The sequence below is a fragment of the Tenebrio molitor genome, chromosome 1 (genome assembly GCF_963966145.1).
Source record: "Tenebrio molitor chromosome 1, icTenMoli1.1, whole genome shotgun sequence".
NCBI classification, from domain to species: domain Eukaryota; kingdom Metazoa; phylum Arthropoda; class Insecta; order Coleoptera; family Tenebrionidae; genus Tenebrio; species Tenebrio molitor.
Genome location: NC_091046.1, coordinates 41406206 through 41428035, shown reverse-complemented (window position 1 = coordinate 41428035; position 21830 = coordinate 41406206). Strand labels below are relative to the sequence as shown.

The 21830-nt window shown below is 37.5% G+C and overlaps 3 protein-coding genes across 10 annotated transcripts in view; 1 reads left to right on the top strand and 2 right to left on the bottom strand.

The window, feature by feature from the left end:
- The window catches only part of Liprin-gamma (liprin protein kazrin), an 80893-nt gene extending 66992 nt beyond the window's left edge, over nt 1-13901 (bottom strand). For 4 of the 8 annotated variants that reach the window (XM_069047859.1, XM_069047904.1, XM_069047885.1 and 1 more), the window contains exon 1: nt 12392-12821. The gene's annotated coding sequence lies outside the window, so the exon portion shown is untranslated. Of the gene's footprint in view, nt 1-12391; nt 12823-13780 lie in introns of those variants that run through there. The other 4 variants (XM_069047874.1, XM_069047920.1, XM_069047911.1 and 1 more) reach the window with 2 other exon arrangements.
- A 2148-nt stretch (nt 13902-16049) lies between these two features.
- tum (tumbleweed) lies at nt 16050-18977 on the top strand. Its single transcript, XM_069047933.1, has 9 exons — nt 16050-16203; nt 16269-16758; nt 16817-17000; nt 17060-17220; nt 17291-17419; nt 17472-17756; nt 17967-18364; nt 18413-18545; nt 18601-18977. Exons 2-9 carry the CDS (start codon nt 16309-16311, stop codon nt 18814-18816), a joined length of 1956 nt encoding a protein of 651 aa, XP_068904034.1. The 5' UTR covers nt 16050-16203; nt 16269-16308; the 3' UTR covers nt 18817-18977.
- A 1634-nt stretch (nt 18978-20611) lies between these two features.
- Nucleotides 20612-21830, bottom strand: part of LOC138131136 (metabotropic glutamate receptor 3) — a 31216-nt gene continuing 29997 nt past the window's right edge. Inside the window, exon 3 of the mRNA XM_069047960.1 lies at nt 20612-21043. Coding sequence (XP_068904061.1) covers nt 20922-21043 — 122 coding nt within the window. The 3' untranslated portion in view covers nt 20612-20921. The remainder of the gene's footprint in view (nt 21044-21830) is intronic.

Genomic DNA, 21830 nt, shown 5'->3' with positions numbered 1-21830 from the left:
AAAATGACGAGTCTCCCGAAAGCTCGCTGCAACGAACTGACTCCCTGAAGGTTTTCGTTTTAGAGCTTTTGCGGGAATTACAAATTTTGAGAAATGTACGATTGGAGAAATAAAAATATGTATTCGTACATAAAATATGAAAAGTTTCGCGACCTGCCTTGGGGAGGTCCATGAAGGCGGATGTAAAGACCCGCTGGGTATCGAGTGTTTGAATTATTGATAGGAATGCAAAAAATATAAATTCTGATTAACCCATATTTCTTTAAATTTCTCAAAAAGTTCCTTGTTGTCTTTAGGAGTCTTTTTATATTTTATTTTGACAGTTTCAAAAAAGAAACGTCCAAAATGGTCTCCAACAAAGTCGTAAAATATTACCATGGAAACAGATTTACGTTCATTTGACAAAAAGAGACAATGCTCGTCGTTAATAACCTATTTCAGTATATTTTATAATTGCTAATAAGTCAATTTATTCATTTGGATATCATAATGACACACTTTTCTCCACTAGTGCGATTACCTGACAATTAAAAAAATTTAAATAAACTTAATTTTCAGTAAAAACGTGGTGGATTTATAAAAATTACTTAATTCAATTCAAAAGTGAGAATCTGGTTTTAGGTTAAGCCACAAAATGGTAAATCACGTGATTTGGTCCTTTTTGGCTACTTTTTTGGTTTCATAGGTCATTTAATATTTTCAAAAACAATTTATTTTAAAAGATCTCACACATTCAAACCATTTGTGCAGATCAAGAAAAAACTTCCGGTGAAGCTTCTAATAAAAATTCTTTAATGCATTACATAAAATGCATTTAATTTGGTAGTAAAACTGTCTGTTGAATTAGGTTATGTTTTTTTAAGTTTGAGGTTATAAATAGCGTCAATGTCTAGTACAGTGTTGTCAGTTTTACTAGTTTGCAATAGTCAGACATCGCGGAAAATTCAGCAACATGTTCATTTTGATAGGTCCGCATGTCAGGCACTTTAGTGACGGAAATCAAACAGTGTGTCCAACGTTAAAAAAAATAAATCAAGGCCTCTCATTATGCCAAAACAACGTGAACGCTGTTTAAATGCAGCTCCGACCTCAGCTACTGTAATAAGAATTTTGCTTCTTCAGGTAATGGCATTTTAAACATGTACATAGAGAGAATAAAATTACAAAGACGTTAATTGCAACAAACAAAAGTTTGTCATTCTCTGTCTTTTATTGCATTAACCTTTTGTTTAGGCGTTCGCGTTCCTTAGCCAATTTTCCTTTGAGTAAAGCAACTTGATTTATTTATTTCTACAAAGTGTCTGGCTAATTAGTGAATTTCCTCATAGAGAGAATCACCTTCTAAGAATGTTAAAACAAAAGGCGCTTGTAATGGAATAAATACCAAGAATTTTTAGACTGATATATTAAACTGAATTTATCTCTTGTGCTTCCTCTTTCCCATTTGTTTAACTAAACAACAATAATTTATGAGAAAAGTTTAATAATTTAGGTAACAGGTCACTTATCTAACAAAATTATTAACATAATATTACAAAAAAAATTGCGGGGGGTATAAAAACTCCAACATAAATCCATCAAGTTTAAACTACAACTTGTCGTAACTTGACTCATTACTCAACTTGAAACGCATCAGATTATCTGTCGCTGAAAATTACACTTTCCGAATATTTTCTTCTGGAAAATGAGAATAAAATCTCTACACAAAACATGTTTTATCTTTTTGGGGTAAAAAATATGATAACGTATGCAAAGAAAAAAATAATCAAAGACAACACTTTGTACCAAATAAATTGCTTTGTAGAGATAACTGAGAGATATTTATGTTTGACTGATTATCAGATATCGGTTTATTTTCACCAGATAAACCCTCCCCCATTACGCTACGTTGCGTTAAGAAATGTAAAACATAACCCGCTTCCATTTACGATATGTAAATTTTAATGAGGCCATAACGGCGATCAATATTTTAAATCGGCCGTTAGCTCAAATACCTGGGCATTTGCGTATTTGCCACTTAACGTGATCACTGTCGTAGATTGAGTCATTCTACAATATCAATTTCCAACATTAGTCGTTAACGTTATTGCGGCCGCTCAAAACGGAAACGAATCGTTGAATAATTAATAGTTTGGCGGTGATAAAAAAGCAACGGCTTACGTTACGCTCCGGCTAAAAATTCGACAGTCTAAGAGAGTTCATCTAAAAGTACAATTAATCGATTCAAACTCGTTCAGAATCTGTTTAAAATGTGTAGCCGAGAGCCGGAAGTGAGTTGCTCTTATCAGAATGCAGAAAATCTGAATAAAGGAAGAATTAAAGTGGGGGGATCGTGCGTTTACATACTCGGTCGATGTGAATTAAGAATTGATGAAAATTAATTGACAAATTAAAAGATTCCAGGGGATTTGTTCAAGTCTTCGAGCTAAAAAACAATCCAAATATTTGCATTTTATTAAGCACCTAAAAGCCAAACAAGCTTAATTGCGACAGACAACATCAAATCCTGGGAGTAATAAATTTTTCTTACATTCCAGTTGGCTGTGAAATTTGCCACCTACAATATATAGTGTACCTATACTATAATAAAGGTAAGTTAATTATTGATTACTTGGTTGCCTAAAATCTGGGGGTTTTAAAGTCATTTAAGGCAAAAAAAATTAAAACCAAATCAGTCCACAACAAATTTTGTCTCTTCGTTTGATTAAAATTTTATCGAGAAATAATATAAATAAAACATGGTACAAAAACAAACGTATTATTTTCAAAGAAAACATTTTCACTGCCATGTTCCCAATTGATTCGTCTTGTTTATTTATTTTCAAAATCGTTTTCCCACATTGTCTGGTCAGTAACAGTAACGTGAATTTCTTCTTGCAAGTCTTTAAACTGTCATTTAAACACTTGTTCGTTAAAATATACAAATATAGGAAAATGTGTGTGGGTTGTGCTCCAATTATTCCTTTAATTTTCAACGGCTTCCTCAGACTCTGGAAACCTTGCAGTTGATTTTCCTTTATTTACACTTCTAGTCTGAACAAATCTGTTAATTACATTTCTAATACGGTTTCCTGGTTTAGAACATTGGGACATTCTGTAAAGTATTCATTCCTGCAGGCCTGAATAGTCATCATTGTTGAATATTTCAATAATGCGACATTACAATAAGTGTATCCTATTTCAGGGAATAAACCATTTTCATTATTGCTAAAATAAACTAATGTCCTGCACGAAACAGTCTCGAAAAAAAGACTATTTTGCTTCCTCAACTAACTCACGGCATCATAATTAACACTTTAAAAATGAAAGACAATGAAGTTCGAAGTGTCAAACGTAACGGGCCTTCAAATAAATTTATATTTAGAGCAACCTATGGAGATTCAATTGTTTGCAACATTTTTCCAGCGTAGAAAATGACACAAGAAACGTCTGACATTTAACGAAATAAAATTAGGTTAGAAAATATTTTTAATTTTTGTAGTGCATTCTCCCTATTCTCCCTCCACGGAATATGACAATACAAAATTGGAAAAAAGCTTACTATGCAACCTGTGTAACTCCGGACAATAATTGGTTACCTACAAAAATTATCTTTACACTGTTAACAGAATTAATGTCGCCTACGCCTACTCTAAATATATATTTATTTGAAGGCCCGATACAATCACCAATACGGAAAAGACGGCAAATCTGCACGTGTGTCATAAATCCCAGCCAACTACGATGTGAGAGGCATTTATAAGAATCCCGTATTTGCAGGTACAGCAAGAAAAATTTGAATGAATAAATGTGAAATTTATTTTAGTCTGAAACACACCAACGGCTTTGTTTCCTGTTTAATTACTCTTTGCAAATACTCGTGTAAAAATTTCCAGTCGGGAGTTCAACAAAAAGAAAGGAAGAGACAGCTCCGTATTAAGTGTAAACTACTCGCTCATTACGTCCGCCAACACATTTTTTTAAATCCTTTCATATATAACTCTCCTTTTGAGCTTTTTGCCGAAACGCTAGCAAAGCCATTAAGTCCCTGCAGCATTAAACGCGCCCGCATTCCTCCTCTTTTGTGTAGTGATTTAGAAAAACGAACACACAAAGAAAAGATGACACCTTCGAGCTGAAATTGCGCCAATTACCTCAATTAAAAACGTATCCAGAGGTTGATGAATCGAGTCAATTGACGTCCTTTATGCGCGTTCCGCCTGTTGTGACTCATTCGGAATGGAATCCGTCGGTCGTTCATTTGGCGAATTATTTGCATATGCGACGCCTATGTTGTCACAATCCGGGCGCGATTTCGTCACACAAACAATGGCAAAAGTGTTTAATCCGACCTGGAAAAGTGCGCGATTTCGCCGACTCCCACAGAATTGCGCTAATGGGAAACGGGGTCCCCGCAGGAGAGTCGGGGTTCCCATGGGTCAAAAATTTAATTCAATAATGCGGCGCTGATGAAGTGTGTGAGGTCATGGGAATCTATTATTGTCGTCGGGCGGTCCTTCACATCACTATTTTATTAATGCAAGTTCGAAATCACTCAATGGTTTTATCAAGACCTGACAAAAACCAAGAAAGAAAGAAAAATAATTATTATCTTCCTTGATCTACAAATGAAATGGAGGATGTGGGGAAGATCTGGTGGTCCTGCCCATGGTCCCTCAAATCAAAAAGTGTTTACCAACAGATGGGTCATTTATTATGCAGCTTCGTACAGTCGTTAAGATCTGATACACTTGGCAGAGATTCTTGTCAACATGCATCAGGTTTTCAGCACCCTAAGCTGTTGTTATCCAAGATACTCGTATGATGTTCCACAATGGACGAATCCCAGTGTAGTTTATAGCAAACCTGTTGTGGCTTTTAAATACGTAGGATAGCAAAAACAAACAACCCAGGTCTGAAATCTGAAAGGATTTCTTGAACGATTTTCTAGATTTATCACGTTGACCCAAAGAGTATACAATACTAGAATTCAGCCATTCCATGTTTAAATAATAAACGGTCACCATTTCGAAATTCGAATATTTATCAGCCAGTTATTTCTAAAAAGCAACAAAAATATTCTTATTTTTTTCTGTTATTTGTTATTAGTAGGTAATAGCATAATTAAACATCATTCTGTCCTATTTAGTAGGTCTTTCTTCATTCATTTGTTTTCATTGTTCTAACCAATTCAACTTAATTTTTCTTATCGATAAAATTATTCCATTTTTTAAACGTCAAAATCAAATCTCTCGGAAACTTCTTCGTCACTTTTTTCATACAGACGAACTAAAAAAGATGCCCTCTTTCATCTCACTAAACACGTAGGGTGTCATTTAAAATTTCGAAGTGGGGGCGGTTGGGGGCAGAGTGATGACGTGACAACCATACTAAATTGCGTCCCCCTGTACGCTTACTCACATCCTAAAATTTAAAACTTGCAACGTTAAAAATACCAGAAATAGACGCATCTGAACTTTTCGCGAGGACACTCAGTATATTATTTTTAAGGGATTTTTAATAATTAGAGATATAGTATAATTCAGAATAAGTGGCATCGCGGTAGGCGTTGATTCTCTAAAGTGAGCTTTATGTTATGTCAAAAAATTTAGTAAACATGTGAAACCGTCATTACTTTATTCTGAGGTTATGCGTTACATAATTTTAACATGGTTTTCACCCACAGCAGAGATAACCCCCAGACAAATAATACACTTTTCATAAATGAAACAAGGAAATTCCAAATACTATAACAAGAAAATAAACACAAAACGATTCCAATGATAATATCAAGGCCAAATTAAAAGCGAAGGTTACCAACAGCATCGAAACTAGGGTATTATTAGCAAGGGTCTTGCTGCCAACGTAAATTTGAATTTCCAACGCCTACCGCGATGCCACTTATTCTGAATTATAATATAGTAAGTCAGGGCCTAGCATTAACCGAAGAATCTAATTTATTTACTTCAGACAAAACCTGTAAATATGACATAACGACTAAAACAGTGGTTCCGAAAATGTGGTTCGCGACCTCGCCGAGTGTCTTTTCTGGGTAAAAACTTGTCTATTGTTGCTGTAGTTTATTAATTCTAACTTCTACAGAGATCCTGAAAAGGGATCCGATTTTTTAAAGTTTATGATCCAATAAAAAAACCACATGCGTTTTTAAAAAGGTCTTAGATTACAAAGTACCACCTTAGAGTCTTAGAGTGCTATTCAGAAACATTTTAAATCTGTACTATCTTATAACTAACTGTTGGTTAAATAAAAATTTGTGAAATTGTCATTCAGAGATGATTTTTCGGCTAGCTAAAATTTAGTCACACGTTAGCATTGTTTTATTTTAAACCACGTGATATCAAAATTTAGTCACAACTAAGGAGGTAGTTTTGCAGCTGATTAGCATTATTTGACACTTGTATTTCAGGGTTTTATAAGTTTTGCGTTCAAAGTTTAAGCTATGATCGAAGCAATTCAAGATTTAGCTGAAATAAGAGACGCATTAGACATGGGACAAATTAGGAATCCCAGAATATACAGGGTGGTCCCGATATAACCTGCCAAAAGAAATCCAGTAATAGGTGACGATGAGTAGAACTCATACACAAAAAAAGTTTCTAATAAAAGTCTTTTCGTTTTCGAGATAAAAATAATTGAAAATTTGGTCAAAATTTGCTGTACGCTAATGAGTTAATCGGTTTTAAAAAGGTAATGCTATTTCTTTAGCAACGGTACCTGCAACACCTATGACATTTGTCAAGTTTAATTTTAAATTTTCGAATCCTTCAAAAGGTTATGAAATTCACAAAACAAGAATACGCCGATTTGCATTTACTCTATGGCGAAACACGTGGTAATTCAAGACCGGCAAGGCGACCATACGGCGAGCGTTTTCTTGAAGGAGTCCTTCCGTCCCGTTGTACTTTTGTGGAGCTACATCCGCATTTATGTGAGGTTGGTTCTGACTGATTCCAATACGATGGCGTACCCGATCCTCCATTTAACCCCTCTGGATTTTAATTTTTGGGACCACACGAAAGATTTGGTATACGAAGTTGAAATAAATACAGGAGGCCAACTCCAGAAACGCGTAACAGACGCCGCGAACCAGATTTGTAAAAACCCAGAAATGCTGAATTCTGTTTATTAAAATTGGTACCAGCGTACTCAAATGTGCTTAAATGCCAACGGAAGGCACACATAACATTTATTATAAAATAATTGTTCTAGTCTAGTTTACCTTTCATTAGTTAGTAGATATTCTCAGTTAGAGTTGAAAGTACGAATATGTAAAGTGTAAATAAATTTATTCAATACATTATTTTGGCTATTTAACCACAATTAAGACGATACTCTTGTTACACAGTTCTTCCACAATTTTGCACACACTACCTCTACATTTATTTACACATTGAGGAACACCACTTTATTTATTACTCATTCATCTCAGTCTACAAAATCAGCTTTTGTACCTAAATAAGCTGGTGAATTAACGCACACAGTGTAGGTACAGCGTTTTCAATAAATGTCATTAATTTGATTTAGTTTGTCAGATTTGAGATTTGTCATAAACGATTCAGGTACCTATGTTGCTTAGATACTGTCATACTTACAAACACCAACAATTAATTCCTGAGTAGGTACGTATTTTTGTGGTCAGCAGCGTCGAATGGGTGTGGATAGGGGTTAATTTATCCCCATTATTTTGGACCTAACAAAATGGGGTTTTTTGGACTTGTTAGATCCTTCTAATGACCCAGAATTTTTTTGGCAGGTTATATCGGGACCACCCTGTATAGGGCTCGTGAGAATCCTTTTCAAAAGTATACAGATAGGGAATTCAAAAATCGGTATCGCTTTACAAAGGCTTAAGTAGAAAATTTATATGGACTGCTTGGAAATGAATTTCCTATTGAAAATGATCGTGGTAATCCCGTAGATGGTAAATTGCAGTTGATGTGTGCACTCCGGTATTTTGCCAGATGGCAAATTCAAGATGATACTGCCGACTTGCCTGGTTTGAGTCAACCTACCATAAGTAGAATTATAAAAAAACTAAGAAGATATTGTTTTAATGTAATATTTTGGAGAAAGTAATCTATCTCTAATTATTATTAGGTTAGCAGAATATTTGCTCGACGACGGGCAACTTACATAAGAATGCCTCGAACCGAAGCTGAAGAACTGGAAATAATGAGAGGTTTTTTTGCGATAAACAATTTCCCTCGTGTTATCGGTGCCATCGATGGTACTCATATTCCAATTCGTAACCCTGGTGGGCCTTTAGCGCAGATTTATATTAATCGTAAAGGGTGGTACTCAATCAATACACAGGTAGTTGTAGACCACCTAGGAAAAGTATGTGATGTAGTAGCACGATGGAGAGGCAGTGCACACGATGCTCGAATTTTTAATGAAAGCATTTTAAAACAAAGATTTGAAAACAATGAATTCAGAGGTCTAGGTCTTCTTATCGGAGACAGTGGTTACGGCTGTACTCCTTATTTACTTACTCCTGTGCTTAATCCAGCAACTAGACAAGAAGAACGATACAATAGAGCACATATTCTTACACGAAATATTATAGAACGTAGTTTTGGAAGATTAAAAAAAAAGTTTTTGTTCTATTCCAGAAACTTAACACTAATTTAGAAACCGCAAAAGCTGTTATTGTAGCATGCTGTGTGTTACATAATTTATCAATAGAATGGAATGGATTTGAAGATAAAGACCACGACGACGATGATAATATTAGACGACTCGAACAACCCGCTCAACTAATGCCACAACAAAACAGAAGAGGAATTGTATTTCGTCAACAGTTCATTCGCAGGCATTTCTGATTAAAATGGAGTACCTACTTTTTTGTCTAAATGTAGACACAATATAAACAAAACTAAACAAATGTATCTATTATTTATTATATTTACACATCTACAGAAAATTCATATAATTTTTATTTTCTCATTAATGACTTTCCAATTTCAACAACTTCTTTTCTTTCTCTATTTCATGAAGTTCCTTTTGCATTTGTATTTTCAATTCATGCGATTCTTTTTCATTGTTTATTTGCAATTTAAAAAGTTCTCTTTTGTGTTGCATTTCTTCCATCACCTTTTCTCTTTGTAGTTTTAAAATTTCTTTCTCATAGGAACTCATTTCATTCATAAATTGCTGCCTACGCTTTTTTCCTAGTTTTAGTTGTAACAGTGTTAGGCATTTCGGACACAACTGTTTCACCATTGTTTGGACTTAATTCAGTAACTTCTGCATCAGCTGTAAATATTTCTGAGTCGCTTTGCGTTGTCGCTGGTGGTACGATTATCAGGACAGGATTACTTTGACTAGACGGTGATTCCTCTGGATTTATATTATCGGAATCGAAGATGTTTTCATCTTTTTCAAATTCATGGGGAATCATATCTGATATAGCCCAATCCAACTCAGTTACAGCATTCTCTGTTTCCAATGGAGGTCCACCGCCTGTTTTCTGTCTGTAGGTTTTTACTTTGGAAACATTTTTCTTTGCCATCTGCTTCATTCTTCGCCATTGTTCTTTTAATCTCGTTATATTTCTGTCCTTATTATTAAACATTGCTGTGAATTCCTCATGGATTTCTTTCCAAGCTCGCAATTTTCGGGCATTATTATTCGTGTCCGTTGTCTTATTTTCTATCACAGGTAGTCTTTTATTTATGCAATTTATAAGCATGTCTTTCTCTTCTTGGGACCAGTTGGACGTTCTTAATCGTTTTTCGTGTTGTTCTCCCATCTTAATAATCTCCAATTGTAATAAATAATCACTAACTTCCACATTTATTTGTCACTTTGACATTTGTAGAGCAACGGCAACGTCGTTTGTTGACTATCGTTGAATTAAATGTAACCACACTTTAATACTCGATCCTGAATAATGAAAAATTAGATAGATGGTAATCGCTGCTAGCTTGTGTTTAAATTAATTCCTTAGTAGTAGCGACTATAGGATTACTAAAAAATTGTCTGTGAATAGCACCCTTAACGTTTAAAAGTGAAAGATGAGCACACACGACCGTCTTCAAAAAATACCTAATCTGTTATCAGCTTTTCTCTAAAACGAAACACGTCAATCACAGAAAAAAAATCTAGCACCAGTTGACAAGAAAAGAAAAGGTAATGTTATAGAGCAGTGGTAGGCAAAAGGCGGCTCGTCAGATAGAATATCTTAAACCCCTGACACACATATTCTCATTTACCTATTAATTTATAACTAAAATAAAAATTATTTACCAAAAAAAAAGAATACAATTAATTTTATCTAAGATTATCAGATAAAAGCAACTTTACTGATGTGAAAGCTCTACTCTAAATTGTCATTTTATCCACCGACAAATTAAAAGAGAGTTCCTATTGGTTTCCAGCCATGAATAAATCTGAAAGGATTTTTATCCATCGGGTCTTGGCCCAATCAAAATATTGAGAAATTGAGAAATATTGGGATTTTTATTTTTCCATCATTTTCATGTTGGCAACAGTTTGCGGTAACCGCAGCAACATAACCAATTAATCAAATACAAGAACGTATCTATGGTAACAAAACGAACATTAAAATTTTAAAAACTAAAAATATTGAACTAAAAGTTTGGGTTTTTTTGCATATTTAATCGTAGATAAAGTGTAGTATTATACTCGCAAGTAAAGGTTTTTATCCACTCAAATGAAAATGAAGGTTGCTGCACGAGCCGAAGGCGAGTGCATGTAATCATTTGAGTGCATAAAAACCTTCTTTACATAATATACTATTCCTGAACTAAAACAGACAACTTGATCGAACAATTTTTGCTTTACAATCGATATCCAGAATAAAAACTTATTTAATAACAAACTGATTATTACTAGTTGGTATAGGAAACGTTCAATCATTTAAAATAATTTATTGATAAATTACTGTTATTTTCTACAACCTTTTGCAAAATAAAAACGAACCACTTTAAAGTGTGCAATATTTTTGAACAAAAAATTACAGTTCACTTCGTTTTCAATTTCGAAAAAACTAAACAGATTTAATACTTGTTAATTTGCCACTTTCATTTGCTGCAGAGAAAGCTTCATTACTATCCAATTAAAGCTTATCGAAGGACGTCACCCTATTCCGACAGAAAAACTTGCTGCCAGTTCCAAACTTTAAATGATGACAAATTTGCTTAATTGAAAACCCACACAAGAAATTTTTTAGTAGCTACTTCTCGACAAACCTACTTAGATGAAGAGTTTCGTTCTAAAGTGAAAAACAACAAATTACATTTTCGCTCTCGATGACTAACGAATGTCTCCATTCAGTTTTTCATTTTGCAAACAGCAACCAACATTCTTCTTTTACTAAACGATCTGACACGGTGTTATTCATTCCACTTTCATTATTAAAGTTACGATAGTTTCTACAGATACATAGGTACTGGTAAATTGTGCATTTATTGATTTTCAAAGATCTATAATGGTATAATCACCATCGCAGAATAGGTTCATTTAAAATATCTTGTCTTACAAAATTCATTATTGAACCATATGATGTAATGTCTGACAAGTACGTCCACTGGCCGATTTTTCCAAAGTATTTGACAGACTCAAACCCAATACTTAATACACTTAATTATTTTACCCCCTCTGATTCATCAATGAATTCATTTAAGTCAAACCTTACAGTCAAAAAAGATTGTTACGGTCTTGAGTACTTACTTCGTCTGGAGTTCCCCAAGGTTCGATTTTTGGACCTTCATTATTCACCTTACTTTTAGACAGATATTTAAAAATACTTGCCCAGATAAACCTGAGTCAAGCTTGTGTAATATCGAGAAATGGTATTCAAGTGGCAGTTTTTCTCCCATCATAACCCAATTACCAACAATTTGACCGCATCAGAAATAAATTATTCATTATAAACTTCTTAATTCCATAATCTCCGTGTCCTTCAAATTCGCAAGCTTGATTTGGCGTAACTACGAAGCTTCCACCGCACTGAGACACTTCTGCAATTATGTCTCCCTTTTGTATGTTCATCCATTATGTGTCTTGCATAAAGTTATTACCGTGAGATGTACCGTAACGATATACATATTGCTAAGGTCGTCATTGTTTGTTCTCAACTTCCACGATCTCAGTTTGTTTTTATCTTAACACTTCCAGGACAAATATTCCGGTGTTTTCTCCGGTCACACTGGAGCGCCCCGGCATATTCAGTCGCTTTAAAAATGTACGCGGATCTATAAAATGTTGCTAAAATAATTTAATTTTGATTTTTGTATTCCGACTCTTGTTTTTCCACCAGAGCGGGCAAGTTTAGTGTGGGGTAACGGACAATAATAGTAATGCTGACGGCGAGTCGGCGGCTTTTCAGGATATCGAATGACCTGCAGGAGTGATATATACGACTTACCTCTTTCCTATCGGCAATATTTAGGTCAGCATTGCTCCTAGCAGGGGACACACCCTCGCTTATTGACTATGAACGATTTCAACTAATAACCAAAATTATGCCGGGACAGTCTACACATCGACACCATAGCACAGTAACGTGGGGCGCCGCACTAGGGCTCCGCGGCCGAAGGGGGCCCCGCGCGGTCCAACTTCCCCAAAAAAACAAACAGCGCTCGCGAAAAGTTTTTCGAAAAAACAATTCGATCTCATCAATTCGGCGAAAAACGAAAAACGGGGCCCGACTTCACGACCGAAAGCGCTCCGCCCCCCAAAACCATGACCAAAGCGACGTGCAAGCTCACATCGGCCAGTTTTTAATTGAATTCGGCAGTCCTGCAATTACGTTGTTAGAATCCGGGGACTCGAAACGGACTAAATTCATTCATTGACTACACTCGCGCGCAGGCGCTCTGCTTTCCGGTTGCGGAATAAAGACGGACGAGGAGGGCTCTTGGGGCGTCGGAGCGAGATCGCCGCCCCTCGACGTTGGCTGGATAAGGACGAGGATAGTCGAAGGACTTGCGGCCGAGCCAGACTTCGAGCTCCCCTCGAACTATGACAAGCAGGGGTGATGTAGTAGTTTTCATTATTGGTGGAAGTAGTGCGATCATTCTTCGCGTACGTTACACAAACGTAAATCTTCATTTGAAGAAGTCGCACCGACTTGCTTAAACTCCTCTCACGACGTCCTGCCGAAGGAGCAAAAAGACCCGCGCGCCATCTGCTCCGAATAGATGGTCCCGAACGGGTTTTTGCAAGAACTTCTTTTCTTTTTCATAAACATGGCAAAATTGAAGCGCGCCCCAGCTGTAGGGCTTTTTATTTTTGTCGGCGCGCGGATGCTCCTCAAGTTGGTCTGTTTTTCTCTGCTGGACCAGTGCGGGGGAGAATATTTAATAGAGTGTGCGATTGGTGGGCAAAAAAGATGTTCTTGGGCAATCGATCGCTGATGGGAACGTGACGGAGGGTCTTACTTACAAGAGGTTTAGAAATTGCCGGATGCGCAATAACTACCTTCCGGACAAGCAGATGTCGAACATCGAATTACTCGTTTCCTGCAATCAGCTTTCCGCATTCACCAAACCTGCGATTTAAACAAGTCCACCAAGGAAGTGGTACACTGAAGTCGCAATTATTTTCCGTATTTGCATAACTGCAATTTCATACCACGTAATTTTAATTGTGTCGCAAAGTGCACTAATCATACATACACACAATAAAAAAAAATGTTCCAACAAATTACAATATTCATAACCGTGTTGTACGCAATCATCATTAAAACCATTATACCGGATGTTCCACCAACTTACCCATATAGACAAAGAATACACAGTATTGTGTGACTTACCAATGTAAACAGCCACTTCTTGAACGCCCGAATTCTTCCAAAATTAATTGACCTGACCGCTCGCATTGTGCTACTGACAGATGACACATAACCTCACTTTTATTTATGTGAAGTTCCTTCCAAGAACAAAGAGCACGTTTGACAAAAATTATGAATAATTACAGGAACTCAACTGCGTTAGTCACACTCATAATTATGTGTGCAAATCGTGTCTCAATTGCATAACCTCACTTTCGTGTCGGAATGGTGGATTCAGCTCGTTGGATTGGCTAATCTAAAATCTAGTGTAACAGCGCGGGAAAGATGAAAAATGTTTACTCTTGTGAGAATATTTTATAAAAAGTTTCCTGGTTCGGCGTGATTTTTGTTTGCAAAGGCCTTCCTTCTGAATGATTTAAATGGGAGCAACAGGCGTGTAAAATTTAAATTTTGATGGTAGGTAAATACTGAAAGTTTGATGTGTGCATAAATCAGGACGTTATTAAAAATTTCAGCTGATAAGGACTAAACAGTTTTTGATGTGAATTATTAACTAGAACTTCTCGAAAGCAAGGAGCAAGAGTAAACAGGTTTCGGTAATTAAGTTATCATCATCAACCCCTTTCGGGTGAGTTTAAAACAACAAAGGAACTGGTTCGATTGAAGGAAGCTGTTGGTAAAAAAAACTGTGATGATAATTTGGCCTTATAAAGCGGTTTTTCGACTTTTACAAAGGAGACAAAGAGAAAGTGTTCTAATTGAACCAAGATGTATCATGTTGTAACTACAACATAATCATAATTAATTTGAAGGGGCAGAAAATAGGACGAATTGTTTACAAAATTTTCTCATTTAAAAGAAGAAATCGAAAACTAGAGTGCAAGTTGGTCAATATTTCTTTATTCATTTGTTACTGTAAGTTTTTTATTTATTTATTTTTTCTTCTGTTATTGTAAAAATTTAACCGAAGGATAGAACTTTTTCATTACATTCTCTATCGACTGGACATTAAATTGATTTATTCATTGCTTTTAGGACGTTGTCAATAAACAATAACGACTTAACCAGTTTCGCATCTCTGTATTTTATTTCCTGTTATAAATAAATACATCTAAAACCTATAACAACTCGTAATAAATCAAAAATCTTTATGACCTTTCTAGTCGAGTCTCTAAAATAAAATAGATAGTTATTTGATAGACATCATTCGCTCTTCCAGAGTTGACAGATATTCCTTCTCCTAGTACAATCACCAATGTGACCTTTATAAACATATTGAATTATTTAAATTACCAATGTCATTGTAAGTTTAATTCAATACATTCATCACACCGAGTGTGTCATTTGAATGATTCACGAGATACTTATTTAAATTTTTCTAGTAGTATTTTTAATGCGAAATTATTTTAAGACTCTTTTTTCTGAAGTAAACAAAACAACCGATAACCATCGTATTTCATTCCTCGAAACATGTAGGTATACAAAAGAGTTTCAGTTTTTTCCATTCTTATAAAATTTACTCCTTAGTGTAAATTGGGCAAAATTGTGTGGTGTAAGTTGGTTTTTGTGACAAATCTGTCAAAATGTCAAATAGTGGAAACGACAGATGAGATCGTGTGAAGATTAAAACGGAAGAATATTGCAGATGAAACACAATAATACCTACCTAATTAGAGCACGTACTTAATTGTAATTGCAGTAACCAACAAACATATAAAAATTTATTGAATGTCCCTGTGAACAAAGATCATAGCTGCCAACCACCAGTTACAACAGAAAAAACTAGACGTTGACTCTGCCAACGCTACTTTTTACCAAATGGATGGATTCTGTTTTATAACATTTCAGAGAAAATGAAAAGCAAACAATTTTATCTTGTTTTCCTTACTCTGGCGAGACACTTGGTATAGTTTTATGAAATTAATAATTAATATAATGCAATTGTCTGATTTAGAAGCTCAGCAGTGACGCAACGATATAAACAAAGATAACAATTGCCAAGTTTTACCAAATGTTAAGACTAAATAACAACGCATGTCATTATTATTTAAAAACAAATATTTGTTTTAAAATCGTTTGTTTCCCGCCATTTATATTTCCAATTGTCACTATTGCCGTGGGGGCGCCATACGTCAGCACATCTGACCTTGCCCGATAATTTTCATAATTATAATTCTATTATTAATTTTGTGGTTACACCCGCTTTTAGAATTCACTTTTTGGTAAAGTTGTTCAACAGATAAAAAATATAGCAACTGTAACAATAAATTACTGCGCATTGCCTCTTCTCTTTATGGACAGCGAGCATTATGGATACTGCGCGTTGTTTGTCGGTTGAGACATGACAGTTACGCTCGCCTCCCGATTGGTCGTTTTAAAACTTGCAAAAATTCAACTGTAGTTTCATGGAACACCGAGATTACCTCCGTTGTAAATAAGTTTTTGTGAGTGTTTTCAAGCCAGAAAAGGTGTAATAGTAACAAAAATGCGTTGTAATTATTGATTTCAGTTACGTGTGTAATACCGTCGAGTGCAATCACCCAATCAAAATGTGTGACACTCCGTTTAAAACCCCGTTGCCGTTTCGAACCCCTAGGCCTGAACTGGACCGGGATTTCTACAACGGCGAGAAAATGACCTCGGACAGCGACGAAAGCGTGGTTTCGAGCAACTCAGACAATGCGGGGTCGGCGTACACTCAATCCTCGAACGGGGAAATCTCCCTCGTTGCAGAATTCGACGACTTGATGCGCTTCTACCGCCCCTTCAGGTCCAGCAAGTTGCAGACCGAATCGGCATTTCTCGATTTCGTCGAGCAGGTGAAGCTTCTCTACGTCGAATATTTCCAAGCTCTCGATGAGTGTCGCCGCCTGCAAGGTGCACTTGATGCTAAAACGCAAGAAAACACTGACATGGAGCACAAGTTGATGAAAGCAAGGAAGCTTCTAGATATTGAGAAGCAGTGCACGAGGAATGCTAGAAGAGAGAGGGATGATTTAGTAAGTTGTTTATTTCTATTTCTGTTTATGTTTTATTTTTTGTATTTTTATCACATAGGCTGGCCAAATCCATCTTGTTCGGGAGCTCCTCTTTAAGGATAAGGGCAGTTGTAACAAGCTGTCAGATGATATGCGACATAAGTTGGCATTTCTGCACAACAACAATGTGGAAAGTGACTGGGATATGCCTGGTAACAATGGCCACTACCAGCTCAGCGCTATCAAAGAAATTAATTCAACTGGTAAAAACAAAATGTTTAAAGTGGAAAATGTTCTCTATATTTTTCTTTATATTGTGCAGGTTCCATTCTCTCAGATTTTAGTTATTCTCGGTCTGAGGATGATCTGGATGGTTCCGTTATGCAAGCTGGTAAAGCTTGGAAGAAGCACAGGCCGAGTACAGGAGGTGTTCCTGAACCAGCCGCCAAGAAGAGACGCTCTTCTGGTGCTAAAGCGGTTGAGGTAAAAATTTGTCAAAACGCTTTTTTACAATATTCCATATTTTATGTCTTTTTAATTTTCCCCCTTCTAGATTGGCCCAAGCGACACTGTCAGAGCGACCACGACTTTAACCATGTGCAAGGACGGTCCAATCACAGCAACGTCCATCATCGAGTCGGTCCCCAAAACGCCGGGACCCCCCGAATCCACTTTGACCAACGTAAATTGTCCAACATTTAGATTTAAGACTTGATAATTTTTTTCCGATGTAGCCTGAATCGTATCCGAGCGTCGCCCCTGCCAATTTAGTTTTCGAGTCGTGGGCGCGCGACAGCCCCCGCAAACCCGAGCGAAAATTGCAAATGAGGGAACATTGTTTCCAACAGAAGACTCTTGTGATGCCTGAGACGTGCGGGCCGTGCGAGAAGCGCATTCGCTTTGGCAAAACTGCCGCCAAATGTAAAGAGTGCAAGGCGATTTGTCATCTGGAGTGCAAGGATAACCTTCCCTTGCCTTGCATTCCTGTTATGCACACTCCAAACCAAAGGAATAATTTGGTAAGTTGGAAAAATGATCTGACATGTTTTTTTCATTCCAAGCGGCAAAATTTATACAAAGAACAGCGATGACAGTTATAATAACAATAATCGGTGAGATTAAGCAATGTCCGGAGAAGTCGCTGATTGGATGGGTGACCTCCGGGGAAACCGCACAGGATACACTATAAATCTGTATTTGCTTTATCTGCTACGTTTCATCTTTTAAAGGGCATCATCAGTGACTACACCCCGACAATTCCACCGATGGTGCCAGCCCTACTCATTCACTGCATCAACGAGATCGAATTGCGAGGTTTCAGCGAAGTGGGGCTGTACCGGGTTCCGGGAGCCGAACGCGATGTTAAGTCGCTGAAAGAAAGATTTCTCAAAGGCAAAGGTTCCCCGTGCCTGAACCAGATCGACGTCCACGTCATCTGCGGAACCGTCAAAGACTTCCTCAGGAGTCTCCACGAACCCATCGTCACCTACCACTTACGGAAAAAATTCGTACACGCTGTCGAAGCTAAAGACCCGATCGACGTCCAACCGGCTCTATTTCAAGTGGTCTCGGAGCTTCCGCAGCCCAACAGAGATACTCTGGCTTACATGATTCTCCACCTGCAGAGGTAGTAATAGCGTGGCCCGTCGACGCATCTGTACGTTTTTATTTGCAGAGTGTCCGAGGCCAAAGAGTGCAAAATGAACGTCAGCAATCTCGCCAAGATATTTGGACCGACTATCGTGGGGTACTCGTCAGACGACCCCAACCCCAATCACTTGATGGAAGAGATGGTCCAACACAATAACGTAATTGGTTTTGTAACAAGCGAGAACGTCGTGTGAGATGTGTTGGATTTTTCAGGTGATGGAGCATCTCATCACTCTTCCCTCTGATTATTGGTCGTCTTTCGTCAACATTGAAACGATTTACCAACCGTCCAGGCTTCAACAGACCCCGAGTACGGATTCGCTGTTGCGTCCCATCGCCACGAGAGGACTTTTCACTCCAATCAGCGCGAGCAGAAATCTGACTAAAAAGAAGCAGAAGTATTTTCCTTCCCCCAAACACATGCGCTGAGTACTTAACAGTCGCGTCGCTCTCTATTTACGATTTATCGAAAGTTTTATTCCCACCATTTATTTTTAATATATTTTAGTCGTCAGATCATATAAACTTGTTGCTTTATAAAGGCTAGAGTGTTTTCTAGAAGTATTAATATACTTACATATTTTTGATAAGAGTTGTGTTGTGATTATTCCTCCGATCGCTCACCAGAGGCGCTGACGTGCACACTTGCATGCGTCAACATCCGATGGAAAAACTCGTTTGCAACGTCTGTCATAATCCTTTTTTAATCACCCTTATTTCTTGTCGGTATCGTTTCGTGCTCACCACCCTAATGACGAAACGATTCGGATATAGTTGGCAACGAACTCGACACGAATATATCGTGTGTTATAAAAAAGTCAAACAAACGAAACAGGTATAACTAATCTAAAATTTATGAGCTGCCTTGCAGTCATTTCAGTTTGTTAAAGCGTGGCACGAACGAAATTGAGATTGGGAAATGTTTTTCCAATTGAAATTGTCCGACAGGTGGAGGGGCCAAGTGGACGTATTTCACTCCGGATGTGGGCCCCCTTGATCGCTCCGACTGTAACGACCTCTTAAACCTTGTGCCAATTGCCCGATAGTTTGTCGAAGAGAAAAGGGTCAGGCAGTTTTTGCATTATTTCGGGGATCGTTCGATGGTTATTGTCAGAAGGGAAAATAAAAATGGCGATTTTATTGGGCGACAATGGTGGTATGGAGTAGGCAACCCAAAATACAGCTCGGGACATCAAATGAAATTTAATCCAATAAAATACAGCAAGGATCCTCTTTTTTTTTGCATGATTGATTTTTCTTGATGAAATACTTTCGGCGATGAAATATGTTCCAGCTGGCCGATTTTCTCTAATTGATGCCGAGATTCCTTTTGGGTAATTTATTCGTGACGAAAGCTCTCAGCGTTGGTGAGCTTTTGGAATAATTATGCGCGGAGAGCGTAATCAAACTGGGCGTGTCACGTTAAGCTGATTATGACGCCCAATTACAAAAAACTTTGCTTTGGAAGCTGTTCTTCTTTGTGAGGAAGATAATCGTCGGCTCGTTAAGTAATTTCGAGTTAATAGCACGGTCAATTGGCAAGATTAAGAATCGCTGAAAAAACTGCTTGTAAAATGTCAAGTGTACGTGCCCAATTAGCGGGGCAGCAAGAAACCGGCGGACGAGCGTTTTATTAATGGCACTGTCCGAAATAAATAACAGATGTTGGCGTAGGCTGATCAATAAAAGTGATCGTCGACACAGAAGAGCAACCGGTATTTGTCACAGCGAGAAAATCCGTCACAACACGAGTCCGGTCGTGAATTGTTATTTAATCCGGCAATGTAGGAAGTTGCGGCGGGCAAGCCATCAACGTCGGTGCATAATGCGACCACGAATAAAAATCGTCTTGTGTCTTGTAAAGAAAAACAATAAACGATGACACAGTATTATCCGGAATGACGAATCGCCCTCTTGTTTATGACACGAGATGAAAGACATAAAATACGTCAACGTCACGGGGAGCGATTAAACAATACACCTGAGGTCACGATTTGGGACGACATTCTCAACCTTACATAAGAATTCGAGGAAAAATGGCCAAATAACAATGAGATTCCAGGAAGGAGCGAGACGAGCGGAGTGGCCTTTGAGACCTTCCGATTTATCATTATTGTCTTGTACGTGGTGGATAATGACGGAGTAATTCGTTTCGGTTCAGTTTCTCATATTCCTCGTATAGCTGATTGCATACCTGCCGGGGGCGCCCAAATGAGACACGCTCTACTACAATCTATTTATCTCACAATAAAATATTTGTACACTTACTCACTATACTTACAAGATAATACATGAGATTAAAATATGGTAATTGATCAGTCATTCGTTGTTATTTTACAAAAAATGGCTATTGCATAATAAGTAAAATGGCTACATAATCACTACGGAACTATCGAACAAGACCGATTTGTACAATGACAAAATTCAAAAGTGTTACAGAGATCACTTTTTGCAGCTTTGACACTGGGAGCTTCACATCTGACGCGCAAAAAGCAATAAATAGGTCCTTAACTTAGTTATATAGAGTAAATTGTTCAGTACATCATCCCGGGGTGCACACCGCTCCCCCTTTGGAAGTACACGTTGGGGTTGCTGCTCAGGGTGGGCTCGAGGGTCGTGTACACGTTGCCGTCGTCGGGCCGCAGGAAGACGCCCCCTGAAAAAGGTAAAATCACATGTGAAACAAATTCGGAGCGTCTCAGGCTTCTTCGTTATTTAAAGCGATGCTTAAACAAATTAGCGTATCATGTGGAGCTTTCCCGGTCGTAACGGATAATAGTTGAAGAAGCGCAACTGCCAATTACCGCTATCGAGAGCGGTTGTAAAAACAATTCGGTGGACGGACAATCAAATGATAAATTATCGCGTCGGGAGCAGTATCATTATCGGCCGAATTAAACTCGGTAATTTATTACACTTGAGGTACTAATTGTTTAATTAATAAATTCAGCCGTGTATGGGCATAGAATCGCCTTAATGAATTTTAAATTGCTTCGATTGGATTCCTCGTTTGCACTTTGCTTCGCTTGTAATGAGTTAACAGTACTTAACGTCTCGGATTAATTCAATTTCTGAAAGGCAAAAATGGTGGACGTGTGCGACGACGACAGAAAGTGGAACAGAACGAACCTGAACACATCTCAAAACACATTCTCCGAGCGGCTACACAAGGCTCGTTTACAGAATGGCAGATTATATCCGGTCATTATTATTAACAAGTCAATAAATGGTAATTTACTTTGATTGAATGTTCTGTCAACACTAATGTAAGGAAATATCGCCACTAACATTGTTGTTGATACAGCTACAGTTACTTAAATTGCCGTCAATTTCTATAATCCTCGAGGTGGAGAGAGCGTTTCAGGTGCTTCACAGACCTCATCGCCCCACGCGCTAATTGGACGTCAAGGATTGTGATCCTGTCGGCCGAAGGATTCAATTCT

Bases quoted from the DNA above. Each gene is read 5' to 3' on its own strand.
- tum (XM_069047933.1), top strand. From the start codon at position 16,309: ATGTGTGACACTCCGTTTAAAACCCCGTTGCCGTTTCGAACCCCTAGG. The intron at 17,757-17,966 runs GTAAGTTGGAAA...CATCTTTTAAAG, and splicing joins CAAACCAAAGGAATAATTTG to GGCATCATCAGTGACTACAC. The intron at 18,365-18,412 runs GTAGTAATAGCG...TTTTATTTGCAG, and splicing joins ATGATTCTCCACCTGCAGAG to AGTGTCCGAGGCCAAAGAGT.